Here is a 15,189-nt window from a genome sequence, read left to right as displayed (position 1 = left end):
TTATTAAGTCATTGACAGTTGTTTCCTTGTGCTGCCAAGTCCTCACCTCCTAAGTACTTTATATGCCGAGGGTAAATCAGAACCTCTATTAATTGACAAGGGCTCTGTTTCTCCGGCTTCAATCACGTCCCTGGATATTTTTGTGCCTGCTTATCCAACAATCTTAACTGCAAATTTGAATGTATGTCCTTGTTTATTGCAGTGTGAGGCTACCAATGAGTTTGGGTCTCCTCATCTGACCATTCACTTGTGTTCTTGCAATCTGATAGTTAGCTTCCTCCCCATCTGTCCTACATAGTCACAAGAGCAATCCATGCAGGGGATCTGGTAGATTACATTGGAAGTATCTCCCACCTCCAAGGCACCAAATACACAGAATAGCCCAAAGCACACACTCTACCAGAGAGACGTTCAAAGACAAAACCTCTAGATTGGATCCTGCAACATTATCCTGGAACACGTATATTTGCCTTTAATATTTTGTGTCCAATATACAGGAATAGAGGTTGTATATTAATGCTGTAAATATATGAGACCTATGAAATCTTTTTTTTTAACAAGGAATCTATAACAACTTTACCACTATATGATACAAGATGAAGATTTGTTCTCTATTAATTCAGCCTTAGAGATCATACAAAGGAAAGACTAAATTATAATTTATTGTATCCTAGTAGCTTAACTGTGTTTGAGTTAACTGTTAGTAATGTCATGACAATTTGATAAATATGGTTTATATAAGGTAGGAGTATAGGCTAGATGATATAACAGACTTTTGGATCTGATGTGAATAGTTTTTCCTATGCCTTCACTGACTTGGACATTTTCTAAGCCACTTCCTAATAAATAGAACTGACTGTATTTTGCCAGTCTTCCTCTATAAAAACTGTACTGAAGGTGATACTTGAAATAAGCTGTAGGAAGAGAGATGCTAATAACTCAATACCACTTTGAAAGAGTCCCATGAAGTCCTGGCTAATAATAGAGTAATAAATAAACTTTCCTGAGCTTGGTGATTAACAATGTCTTAACTGTGTTTCTATGCATGGAAGTATTTCATGGAAACATAATTAAGCCATATTAAATTGTGCCGTCATTATATTTAAAAAGTCTATACTTTGGCTGAGCTTAATAGAGGTGCTTATGTATTATTTGTTTTTCTTTTCCTCCCTGCCCTTCCTTTCTCTTCCACTTACAGCATTTCCAATACTCCAATACTAAAATGCTAACCAAAGATATTTCCATTCATCTAATCATGTTCCCTTCCTCAGCACTATGTGGCAGCATACTCTAATACAGGGGTTCCCAACCTTTCAGACCTCAAGGACCACTAAATTCATAATTTTAAATCCCATGGACCACTAATATGATCTGCCTAATGACCGGCTGGGCAGGCGTGGCTAGGTGGTCATGTGATTAGATTTTAGTGCAATATAAAAAAATGCAAATAATTTTTCTGTGGACCACCAAAGTTTTCTCGGGGACCATCAGTGGTCCACAGACCACCAGTTGGTGACCACTGTTCTAATACATTATGGGAACATACGAAGGAAGCTAAGTTGTTTGCATCTGTTTCTGTAACTTGGTGCACTATCTTCTTAGAAAAGATGCCAGGTGAAGATAATGTCTGATAGAGCTGGTAGATTATTGGAAGAAATGTGATGTATAAATATACATTTTTTACTAGTAGGGAATATGTAACTTTTGGATGCTTTATTTTGACTCATTTGATTAAAATCCATACAACCTGGTCAATGTAACTCTAAACCCAGGATATTTTTGGCATCATTAACATACTGTTGTTATAATCATATAGCAGATATTTAACTGATTTCTTTCTCCATCTTTTTTAGAATAATTCAAAGTTGATACAATTGTAATTTTGTAATTTTTATGATTTTGCTTTAAATATTGTGTATATTATATGTATTATCTGATTGTGTTTTACAATATTGTTTACAGTACTACAAAAAAAGAGTGTTTCTAATAGAAATTATTATTCTATAGTTGTTAGACTTTGGTTTGTCTTTTCCAGAACCCTTCCTAGAAAGCTCTTCTATTGTGCTGCCACACTTCCTAGCCATTCTGTTGCTTACTTACTTACTTATTTCCTTAAAGAACCAATGAATGCAATAAGGTAGTACAGGAACTGCCTTTTTACTTACTCTGAGAAGGATATATGCAATTTCCCTTTTCTTGGAATAGATAGAAGAGGGATCAGTGGAAGGATGTGGAACAGCATTGGGTACCAAGTGTATCATCCACATCTTTCCCAAAAGTGAATCTTGATGATGGCTCTGACAGGCACTCTATCACATATAATGAAGGTACAAGAAGAGGAACCTTCAAAAAGTTCCAAATACAATTTTGCAAACTATAAAGCTATAACAAACACAGTAAACAACAGCCTAATCAAAGAACCACCAAGACCACTCTCACCGAGACTGAAAGGGCAAGCTACTAATCTATAAAATGAAAGCAATCCCCACTCCTTTCTGTATTGATGGTGTTACCTAGGTTTGGTAATGAAATGTCTGCAAGCAAACAATCAAACTCAGAGAGGACCAAGGACCCCCACAAAGGTGGAGCAATACCCACACTTTGGAGTCTCAAGGCAGTACATTGAAGAATAAGACATCCCCTGATAATAAGCCCAATCGAGGTTTTGAGCGCATGGCGATAAGGCCAAGCACTTATTTCAGGGTTCAAAAAAATGTAAGACAGGGTCTTATTTTCGGCGAAACACAGTAGGAGGATAGAGTTGACACTCTGTATCACAAAAACTAAGCAATATTTAAGGACACAATATTTAAGGACACAGAATTGTCTGTATTTTCTAGTTAGTAGATAATGGGAATTTAGAAAGCAGAGGAATTTAGAGAGAGGGAAGATCAACTTCAAACAAATGTCCCTATGGACCTGGCAATGTAACAAAGTATGAATTGTAGATTCCACTACTCCTGCATCATAGGGGCACCATCAATTTACCAAGAGGATCTTTTACTTCTGCTGAAGCAGATCAGATACAAAACCAAAAATTATGTGCCCCAGATGTAAAGACCTCCCCAAGTTGAGCTTAACTCTGGCAATTACATAAAAATATCCATTTTCTTGGTAGCAATGTACAAATGTTTTCAAGGATGTTTTTTCATATCTCCATCTATCCTACAGCCCTGGGATGTCCTAGCAATTTCCCATTCAAATGCTAATAAAGTCCTTAGGATACTTAGCTCTTTTTTGAATTCAACCAAAGTCAGAGAGGAAGATACTTAATGACATTATTTTGTGTCTAATTTACATTTCACACCTAGACTGTGAATAGTTAGACTGTCCTAAAACATTCAACCAGTTCTTCATTATTAAAAGTTGCTAAAATAACTGTTTATTAAACCACATCACTCATGAACTTCTAAAAAGGAAGGTGGGTAAAATCCTACTTTACAAAATGTAATGAAACATTAAATACTGATGCTACCCTGTTACACTAGTGTAAGACATCAAATTAACCCCTTTTCTTGTTCCTGTTTTTCACTGGCATCTTTTCACACCAGTATGCATGAGGAAATTCTAAATTTGCAAAGTTCAATTTTCTCAATGACATTGAGAATCATCACGAAAAAGCTATTTGTATTAAGCATTCTCATGATCAGAGTTTGACAACCAATCAGAATACATTTCTTTCAAAGGAACAGGAAGCAAAGCCCAAGAGAGGGTATAAATCTCTCTCTTTCACCCATGTGCTCAATTGCCCAGGATCTCAAACCATGTGGTCCTGTCCACCATTAAACCATCTTTCCAATCAACCTCCATGTTTCCACTGTCTTTCTTCCCACTTGGTACTGAACCCAGATGGACATTTCTTCCAACAATATTAAAAACTTCAAGAGAAATGTTAGTGGAATTGTGATAGATTAAGTAGTTAAAAGATAGACCTGAGTTTCTATCAGTGTACAATCATCTCTCCAATAGCCAATATACTCTGGCACACTTCAAAGAAGCCCAAGAAGAAAGACATCAAGCAGAACTCTCTGTTTTGAACTCCTCTCCAGAGCAGAGTGCCTACAGAGTAATGGACAAATATCTACTTTGTGGCAATAACAAAAAAATCAATAATATCAAAGAAATGTGAAAGAAATTCTCAAGCTGAGAAAAAGGGAATGAAACAGGAAGCATTTTCAAAGGAGAAGAAAACTGAAGGATCAGTTTTGTTATAGAAATAGTGTAAATTTATTATTACAGTCATGGATGATTACTGGGTAAGAAAGTTGCATTAGACAAGAAGGATGAATATTCTGACTCAGTTGTATTAAGACAGATTAGCAGCCTGACACAGTTAATGCAAAAAGCAGTTGGGGAGAAACAGTTTTTGTCTAATCAACTCTTCCATCTATGCCAGGGGTGTCAAACTCAATTTCATTGAGGGCCGCATCAGGGTTGTGTTAGATGTCAGGAGGGCGTGGGGCGTGGCCGTGGGGGTAGGGGGGCATGGCCAGCTCAACATCACTCGTCAAGGCTTCATTTTTGGCCGTGACAGGCTCCTGCAGCCCTTTGCCAGCAAAAATGGATTTTGGGGAGACTGTGCATGGCCCACCCAGGCTCTGTTTTGGCAGAGGACTGCAGGAGGCCGTTGCGGCAGAAAACAGAACCCGGGCAGGTACAGGCACTCGGACCGGTCCTTTGCTGTTTCCAGGGCAGGCCAGCAGGCCAGATCTATGCACCCCGTGGACTGGATCCAGCTCTCAGGCCTTGACACCCCTGATCTATGCAATTCCATAAATACTGGAGTTTTTTCAGGGTTGCTATTTACATTTTATAAACTTAAAATTCATGTGGATAGGGTTCTGGGTAGGATTAGTGCCGCCACATGTTTATTGGACCCGTGTCCCTCCTGGTTGGTACTGGCCTCCCGGGAAGTTACACGAGGCTGGCTCCAGGGGATTATAACTGTTTCTCTGAGTGAGGGTGCCTTTCCCGCCGCCTTGAAAGAGGCGGTGGTGAGGCCCCTCCTCAAGAAGCCTTCCCTGGACCCGGCTGAATTAGTTAACTATCGTCCGGTCTCCAACCTTCGTTTTGTGGCGAAGGTTGTTGAGAGTGTGGTGGCACGACAACTGCCCAGGCACCTGGATGAAGCTATCTATCTAGACCCGTACCAGTCGGGCTTCAGGCAGGGGTACAGCACAGAAACGGCATTGGTCGCGTTGGTGGATGATCTCTGGTGGGCCCGGGACAGGGGTTGCTCCTCTGTCCTAGTCCTATTAGATCTCTCAGCGGCTTTTGATACCATCGACCATGGTATCATGCTGCAGCGGTTGAAGGGGTTAGGAGTAGGGGGCACCGTTTTGCGGTGGTTCTCTTCCTTCCTCTCCGGCCGCTCGCAGTTCGTGTTGGCAGGGGGGCAGAGGTCGACCTCGAGGCATCTCGCATGGGGAGTGCCACAAGGGTCGGTCCTCTCGCCTCTTCTGTTCAACATTTATGTGAAGCCGCTGGGTGAGATCATCCGTGGTTTTGGGGTGAAGTGTCACCTGTACGCTGATGATACTCAGCTGTACATCTCCACCCCAGACCACCCCAACGATGCCCTTGATGTGATGTCTCGCTGCCTGGAGGCCGTGCGGGTCTGGATGGGGAGGAACAGGCTCAGACTCAACCCTTCCAAGACCGAGTGGCTGTGGCTACCGGCATCCCGATATAGTCAGCAGGTGCCATCGCTGACTATTGGGGGTGAATCTTTGCCCCCCACAGAGAGGGCTCGCAATCTGGGTGTCCTCCTGGACGCACGGCTGTCTTTAGAAGAGCATGTGACTGTTGTGGCCAGGGGGGCCTTTTATCAGGTTCGCCTGATCCGCCAGTTGCAGCCCTTTCTGGACCGGGACGCCTTGCACACGGTCACTCATGCCCTTGTCACCTCCCGGCTGGACTATTGTAATGTTCTCTACATGGGGCTCCCCTTGAAGAGCACTCGGAGGCTCCAGCTGGTCCAGAATGCGGCCGCGTGGGTGGTTATGGGCGCACCTCGTTGTGCCCGCGTGACACCCCTCCTGCGCGAGCTGCACTGGCTCCCAGTGGTCTTCCGGGTGCGATTCAAGGTGTTGGTTACCACCTTTAAAGCGCTCCATGGCACAGGACCCGGATACCTTCGAGACCGTCTTCTGCCACCAATAGCCTCCCACCGACCAGTCCGTTCCCACAGAGAGGGTCTCCTCAGGGAGCCATCAGCCAAGTTATGTCGGCTGGCGACACCCAGGGGGAGGGCCTTCTCTGTGGGAGCCCCAACCCTGTGGAATGAACTACCCCCGGAAATACATAAGATCTCCGACCTCCGGGTGTTCCGCTGCGCACTGAAGACCCTGTTGTTCCGCCAGGCAGGGCTGTCAATATAATAATTTTAAATTGGGGTATTTTAATTTTTGGGGTTTTAAATCAGCCAAATCTATTTAATTATTTTAATTTTTAATTATTGTTGTGTCTTGTGTTTTTAAATTGGCTGTACACCGCCCTGAGTCCTTCGGGAGAAGGGCGGTATAGAAATAAAATTATTATTATTATTATTATTATTATTGCATCCATGCAAGTAATATCACATAAGGCAGGTTGCCTCATCCTGAGGCATTTCTATAAATGGATATTTAATTTGATCCTAAGTGACCACTGGAATAATGGATTTTATTTTATCTATTACATTTCCTGTGCTATTTATTCATTCATTTGCTTTTTATGAGTTTAAAAATGTATTTTAAACACTGATGTAATTATTCCCAGAAACCTAGGTTATTGAGGAGATTAAAATTACAGTTAATAATATGTAAAGTGTACGGATGTCCAGAACAATAGAATAATTTTCCTTTCTTTTTGTTCCCCTTCTGGTTGCATTTTAGTCATGCTGATAATGCCAATTCAGCTAAATGTCTTTATGTTGGGAACTCACAACCTCACTACTTCAAAGTGGTTCATATGAAGCAGAAATATGCTACCTTCCTTGCAAGAGAAAGGAAAAAAACATGCAGTAAGTTTTTTTTGTTGGCAGAAAAAAAAAAACAATTAAAACCCCAATACTTAATGAATCATTTATAGTAGTAGAATTACAGTTGCAGATCCAAGTTATGATGACCCAGCAGTGTAGGTAAAAATGTCAACACTGAGATACAATAATTACTTTCATTTTAATTCTGAATCCTCTCTACAGCCTGAGGAATAACTATAAAGAAAGAGGATTAACTGTAACCATACTGCTGTCATTCACAGCAGGGATGGGTTCTACTTACCTTTACTACTGGGTTTGTAACGGGAGCACATGTCGTCAATCATCAATTATGATGTCCGGGTGGGTGGGCGGAGCCTCCCGCCACTTTTACTACCGGTTCTATAGAACCGGACAGAACCCACCACTGATTCACAGGCTGTTGCTAGAAAATCGTGCAGGAATGATATGCTTCAGCTGCAGAATCCTTAAGGTATTTTACTTACTTACTTGCTTACTTATTTATTTCAGTGTGTCAAACCTTTTTGACACAAATATATTTATTTTCTGGGAGTGAAATATTTTATCTTCCTGTTTATAAATATAAATATATCTGAAAGGGTTAACAGCCTTATTCTCGATTGCAAAGTACAATATTGCCATTATCCCAAGGGCTATGAAAGATGCATTAGAGTTCAGGGCAAAATAAACTCTTTACTTTCCCACTTGTAGTATTCCCACTGTAGCACTATATGCCAAGTCAGGTGCATGGCATATAGGTCTTTGTTTATAGGCTGAGTCAGCAGTGAACATGGGTCAGAGTCTACACGCATCATGATGTAACCTGCTCCCTAAAGGGTGGAGCTTACAGTGAGATTTGAAAGGGACAAAAATTGCAAAGACTGCAGAAACGACTGGGATGAGTTCATATGTTCCTCTAGTTAACTTTTATTTAGTCACTATTTGAGGAACCCTATTTGAGGAATCCAAAATTAAAGGATAAGCCTGTTTTGGGACTTGTTTGGCTAATTCCTATTTCATTTTTAATATTTTTTTCATGTGTTTTTTTTTTCTCTTGCTCTTCTGATTAAGTGGACATGGCATAAATCCAACCAGAAACAAGCCAAGAATCTGCAAAGACGCTATGCAACCTTATTTGTACATCACACTAACTTGCTGCTGCAATCACTATAATACAATAAGAACTGGCTAACCACAGCAGATTATTTCAAGCCAAAATCCGGTACTATGATCATGATTTAACACAAAGGTGACAATGCAACTAATAGCTTATTAACAAATAAGCGTGAAACAATAAAAGTTAAGTACAGTGAGCAAACTACTTTTTAAGACTTCCAGCTTTTTCTTCTTTTAATGGACCTCACAATGTGTCTTCAGATCTTAATTACTACTAGAAAACTTTATGATTATAAATAGAGGAAAATGAACAGATTTACCCATTTGTTGTTTCTGAAGAAACGCTAAATGAGTAGCTTATTTTTCTTTGTGTTACATTTTAATGATGTCTACATCTGGGTCGTGTCTTGAGTAGATGTAAATAAAATCATCTCATATATTAATAATTTAAGTCTGTTTATATTATATCACATTGTCATTATGTAGAAACACAGTTATAGTATCATTAATGAATGGTTGGGCTATTGGAATTTAATTCAAGAGTGTTTTAGAAAGCAGTGGTGAAATATAAAATTTGTTACTACCAGTTCTGTGGGTGTGGCTTGGTGGTGGTGTGGGTAATGTGACTGGATGGGTGTGGCCAACTTTTTTTTTTTTTTTTACTTTTAAAAGCCTTTTTTTGGCCAAAGAGGTTGTAGAAAAAAGGCTTTTAAAAGTAAAAAAAAAAGCCTCTGATGATCAGGCAACTCAGCTGGGATCATCAGAGCCTTTTAAAAGCATTTTAAAAGGTTGTAAAAAGGTTGTTAAAAATGCTTTTAAAAGGCTCTGATGATCCCAGCTGAGTTGCCTGATCATCAGAGGCTTTTTTTTTTTAACGTTTAGAAGCATTTTTTCTACAACCTCTTCGGCCAAAGAGGTTGTAGAAAAAATGCTTTTAAACATTAAAAAAAGCTTCTGATGATTGTGCAGCTCAGCTGGGCATGGGTGGGGGGGAAGGATTTTTGCTACCGGTTCTCCGAACTACCCGCCTCCATCGCTACCGGATCGGGCAATCTGGTCCGAACCGGGAGCATTTCACCCCTGCTAGAAAGGCCTCAAAGGACATTTTACTGGATTCTATATACAAAATAAAGTGTCTTTATTGTATTACTGTATTTCGCCGTATACTAATTATATAAATGTTCCTATGATTTCAAAGACATGGTTTAAACATTACAGGAATTTATCCTAATTTCCTTCTGTTAGGGGTGGAAGGGTGGAAGTGTCTCTCTGTCTTGATGAAGATGTCCTCTTCCAATGAAGTAGAAAATTCTGTAGACACAGTAATACCACTAAGGCAGTGGTGAAATCCATTTTTTTTACTACTGGTTCTGTGGGCATGGCTTGGTGGGCGTGGCTTGGTGGGCGTGGCAGGGGAAGGATACTGCAAAATCTCCATTCCCACCCTACTCCAGGGGAAGGATATTGCAAAATCCCCATTCCCTCCCCACTCTGGAGTTAGCCAGAGATGGTATTTGCCGGTTCTCCAAACTACTCAAAATTTTTGCTACCGGTTCTCCGGAACCTGTCAGAACCTGCTGGATTTCACCCCTGCGCTAAGGAGACAGACTGAATCCAGAATCCCACCTGTGGTGGCAAACTGAGATAGCTTTGGGTCTGCAGAATTAAAAGCTGCTTCAGTCCCCTTCCAAACTAAAATACTTGCCCATCATAGTCTGAGAAATACCCATAGAAATGGAAAAATGCAGACAGAATTTCAGAAGAATACTGTACTTATCTTTCCACTCTCTGTCCTGGCTTTACAAATGGCAGAAGGTTAATTGGACATTTTCTATTCTATTTATGTTTGCACTGTCATTTAAGAATATCATTTTGCTGTACTATAATAAATGAATTAATGGTTTCATATGTTCCTGGAGTATTATAGTTTCTGAGCAATAAAATCAGAAAGAATAGCTTTTTGAAAGATAGCGTTTTCTTTATTACTATACTTCTATTACACCTTTAAGATAGCACTTGGTACATTCTACAGTGCCATTTCACACTGGGTTTTTGAGCATTATGGTGAAGCCTCATGCGGTGAATATTAAATATTTAAATATTGTGTTTAAAGAAATCTTGTTAGATTTGCTGAAATGGCAGAGTGAGTCTAAGAATAAAATTCTCTCCCTTTTCAACCTTTAGCAAAGAAGTATCTTCTTCAACCTAGGGCCTTAGTTCAGAGATTATTCAAATTGAGAAGTATATTTAATTTATGATAGGCACACTCAAACTTTCTGTTATGCATAAAAATTTGTGGTGAATGGCAGAAGACAGTAGTGATCCACTTTCTGATATGCACTTGTTTATTTTTTGGTTGACTGCAAAAGTATTCAGCAAGCAATTATATTCTTTCAGGAAAAAGTATTTGGATTCAAATTACAACCCACAAGATCCCAACATTCCAAATACAACTTTTGAGGATATGACTACCTATTAACATCTATTTCTCAGAGATGATGACCTAACAGGTATACAGGTAATCCTCGACTTATAAACATTCATTTAGTGACTGTTTGAAGTTATAATGACATTGAAAAGTTGACTTACAACTCATCCTCACATTAATAACAGCATCTCTACATTCATGTTGTCAAAATTTATGTAAATGGCAACCTGCATCTGTTTACAACAGGGATACATGATAATCATTTGTGACCTTCCCAGTCAATTTATGACAAGTAAAGTCAATGGGGGAAGCTAGATTTACTTAACAACTGCAGAAATTTGCTTAACAGCAAAAAATAATAATAAAAAAATTTGGTGTGACTCACTTAACTGCCTTCATTAGCAACGGAAATTCTCTTCTCAATTGTGATCATAAGTCGAGGACTACCTGTAATTGTCAATACTAGTCAATAGTAAAAAATTCTTTGTCCTATGCTATACACCAGGGTATCAAACCCGCTCGCATCGCAGGCCATATCATGACATATTGCAATGTTTTTTGCCTTTGTGGGCATGGCCTGTGCAGCCGGCAGTTTGACAGACCTTCTATACACAGTGAAATCCAATGTGGCATTGTACATCAGAAGGAGTTGCTACATGTATACAAAGGCCCTTCCATGCGTAAAGTCTGTCTCCTGGAAGGCACTGAATGCTTTAAGATTAAACCTGGATTTATCCTGAACATCTGCTTCCTCTTATACCAATTGTCAAGTGAGAAATGGTATTTCTCACATGTTCTCACATGATCGCATCATGTTTTCCAATAGTATTTAACAAAAATGTATTAATTGTAAGCAGATACATAGGCATATCAAATAAGATAACTTCATATAGCTGAATTACTGTAAGTAATGAAATAAAATTGAAATACATCATAAAACAGTCAATATTAATTTACTGCAATCATTCAGTGCAACCTACTTTGAAATTTGAATTTTAGCCAGTAAATGTAAGGCACTTTGCAGTATGTACCATATTTTTCAGACTATAAGATGCATTCCCCCACCCCAAAAAAAACTGGGTGGAAATGTCTGTGTCTATGGGCCTGTTTTTGGCCTCCTGAACCCTCCGCGTGTCCTGTTTTTGCTTTCCCCAGCATCCAGAAGCACTCTGCAGGCATCGGGGAGACCGAAAACGGGAAGCGTGAAGAGCTCGGGAGGCCAAAAACAGTCCCGTTTTTAGCCTGCAGAGTGCTTTTGGATGCCGGGGAGAGCAAAAACGGGACGCGCAGAGGAAAAAAACTATTTTTTTCTTGTTTTCCTCCTCTAAACCTAGGTGCGTCTTATGGTCCAGTGTTTCTTATAATCTGAAAAATTATTTATTTTATTAAAGAAACATGAACATTGCTAAAATGCACATATTTTAAAAGGTTGAAAAAAAATTAAAGCATACACTTTTCAATAGCAAATGCTGCTGCTTCCCAGTGTAGCCAACAGATATCTGAAAGGCACATCAATTAACTGTTGGAAACTCTTTTACAGTCTGCATGCTAAGCTATTTATTTAAATTAGTGGCACCATGTTTGTATAGTCGTATAAAGAGAAAATACAATTCTAAGATATTTTGGCAAACACAGAAACTATTTTTGCTTGCTAGAAGAGGCAATTGTATAAATCAACAATACCAACACATCATGTCAATATCTATATCTATATCTATATCTATATCTATATCTATATCTATATCTATATCTATATCTATATCTATCTATATCTAGCTAGCTAGCTAGCTATCTTTATCAAAGCCCAACAAAAGTGTTGGTGAAATAAACTTTATATGGAATTGATTTTTATTAGCTAAAACTATTTGGCAATAATAATCTTAAGTACCTTTTTCTCCTTTCTGGCAATTCTTTTTTTGTACAACACATGTTCTTGTTTCGCTTGTATGTGGGCATAATTTGCCCTTTGTTGAAGGAAGTTGTAGGATTTCTCTGACCCTTGTTTCATTTCCCCTTTTGAAACCACATGCTTTTCCATTCTTTGTGCAAGGACTCCACTGGCTCCATTCATTAATTTTACAATGCACTGTAACAAAAACATGATATCAATAAATATTGGTGAATAACCAATGAGATACCCCCCTCTCAATGTACACCAGATATTTAATCTGTAAATTAAATATAGACAGGAAAAATCTCTCTATATAAATTTGTATCATCTTAAATTACTCCTTCTCAAGAGCCAAGAACATTTTTCATTTGCTCAAATATGGCTGCAGTTCTTATTTGTTCAAAGCTCATTTTCCCACTGGTGACATGCAACCTTTTTATAGCATCACCCAGCAATCACTGAAGTAATATAAAGTCTGTCCTTATCACAGTAAAGGATTTTATGGACCATAGAAGAGGCTGTAAGTCAGAGATTTTGAAACAAACAAAAATCTTGAACACAACCAGTGTTCTATCAATAGAGCTTTGTCTCTTAATCAAGAATTTCAGGACTTCTTTATAACTAATATGTGGCCTGAAGAAGTTTGAACTCTGCTGACTATGAGTTACTAGTGGGGAAATGATCTAAAGACAATTTCATTGTCTTGTAAGAAATTGCATTGTGATTTCCGGAACTTTTGTATATACTGGGCAGTGAAAAAGCAGTACAATAAGTAGGATGAAAAGCAAAATAATGTGATGATGACTATATCATTGCATTGCACCAGCAAAGAGGCCTCTTAATTCAGCTAAAAATGTACCATGAAATTCTGGGCTGAAAATAATAATAAAATATTATATTCAAAACCACTCCTAGCATGGGTAAGGAGCAGAATATTTTGGGCAAATAATACTTCCTGTGGTTTTCAGTGGTTCTTTCACTTTAGTCCCTCTAGTTTAATCCCTCTAAAGTTCAAAATTATAAAATATAAAGAGGAACATCTTTTATTTTATAAAACATACTGTGTTTTATACTGAGGCTCTTTTCTGCTAACTTTAAGCTGCATGCCTTTACAGAGAGCCAACAGTAGCAAAACAGTATTCGCCTAGAATTGTTTACTGGATAAAGTTATTAGCATAAACAATTTATTTACCAATATCATTGCATTCCATAGTGTGATTGTTCGGTTCCAGCCAGTCAGGGCAGTTTTCAAGGCACTTTCCAAGGTGTAAGTAAAATCCATTTTTACATTTCGTACAGAAATTTTGATTAAAGCAGGCTTCACAATCAGCTTTACATTCTGAAGTACAAGAAATAACCAATCACTTCCTGGTCATATTCGATTCCCTACATAATACATCTGATTTACATAGAAAATGACTATGAGACATGGTTTCTGCTGTGTGGATCATTGTAGGAGGAAAATGGTGATAGTCTATTATTAAGATATATTACTATTAAATGCTCCCGGTTCGGACTGGATCGACCGATCCGGTAGCAAGGGAGGCGGGTGGTTTGGAGAACCGGTAGCAAAAATCCCTGCCCCCCTCCCCCCCATTGCCCAGCTGAGCCGTGCAATCATCAGAGGCTTTTTTTAATTATTTTTAAAAGCATTTTTTCTACAACCTCTTTGGCCGAAAAAAATGCTTTTAAAAGTAAAAGAAAAAGCCTCTGATGATCGCGCGGTACAGCTGGGATCATCAGAGGCTTTTAAAAGCATTTTTTCTACAACCTCTTCGGCCGACGCCCACTCAGTCATATTAACCCCACCACCACCAAGCCACGCCCACAGAACCGGTAGTAAGAAATTTTACATTTCACCGCTGTATTAAAGTATGTCTAAGAGTTAATACTATTATTATTTACATTATGGATCTCTAGTAGAGTCTAATGTGTATTCAGGGGCTCATCTTCAGTCACCCCTGCAGTTGATACTGTTACTTATAATAAATCCTAAGAAACATCAAATTATGCCTTTTAATAAAACTTTATGAAACCTTATCAACTGGCTTTTTTCTAAAACTGGGTGCATGAAGACATAATTGAGTGATCAAACATCTCTGAAAGTTTACATTATCCTAATATATCTGAGAAAATCAGGGTTTGCATTTTGTCTTAGATTATGTATATTAATTTTTGATATTTTTAAAATGAACTTTCCTATAAAATTACACTGATGATATTCCATGCATTATTTTAATTTGAGGAAGAACAGACATGTTCTTACTGTAAACCTCCCAGAGGCACTTAGGGGAGATGAGTGGCATAGAAATGTGATGAATGAATGAAATAAAGAAAGAAAGAGAAAGAGGAAGAGGAAGAGAAAAAGAAAAAGAAAAGAGAAAAACTGATGTGAATAAATACAGGGAAGATGAGATGGGTGAATTTCATTCTTTGGAAAGAAAATCCTATGCATGAATGACAAATTTAAGAAGGGTTTCCACATTTGTGTTATTTTGTAAAGGTAATATTTTATAAATTGTACATATTTATAAACCACCATAGGCTTTATGGTGTCAACAACTTAGAAATATTTTAATATTTTATCCCATTTCAATATATATATATATATATATACACACACACACACGCACACACATGCACACACATGTATATATATGCACATTAATTGTAACATCTATGTTGTATTTTAGGATTTATTATAAGCAACAGTATCAACTTCAGGGATGACTGAAGATGAGCCCCTGAATACACATTAGACTCTACTAGAGATGG

The 15,189-nt window shown here is 38.5% G+C and overlaps 1 protein-coding gene across 4 annotated transcripts in view; it reads right to left on the bottom strand.

The window, feature by feature from the left end:
• The window catches only part of RSPO3 (R-spondin 3), a 60,901-nt gene that overhangs the window by 12,130 nt on the left and 33,582 nt on the right, over positions 1 to 15,189 (bottom strand). For all 4 annotated transcript variants that reach the window (XM_034418750.2, XM_060692214.2, XM_087882777.1 and 1 more), the window contains exons 3-4: positions 13,607 to 13,753; positions 12,412 to 12,609 (exon numbers count right to left, since the gene is read on the bottom strand). In XM_034418750.2, coding sequence (XP_034274641.1) covers positions 12,412 to 12,609; positions 13,607 to 13,753 — 345 coding nt within the window. The remainder of the gene's footprint in view (positions 1 to 12,411; positions 12,610 to 13,606; positions 13,754 to 15,189) is intronic.

The sequence above is a fragment of the Pantherophis guttatus genome, chromosome 1 (genome assembly GCF_059756535.1).
Source record: "Pantherophis guttatus breed Tessera chromosome 1, ASM5975653v1, whole genome shotgun sequence".
Taxonomy (NCBI): Eukaryota; Metazoa; Chordata; class Lepidosauria; order Squamata; family Colubridae; genus Pantherophis; species Pantherophis guttatus.
The sequence above is the reverse complement of the archived record's forward strand: the minus strand, read 5'-3'. Positions and strand labels throughout refer to the sequence as shown.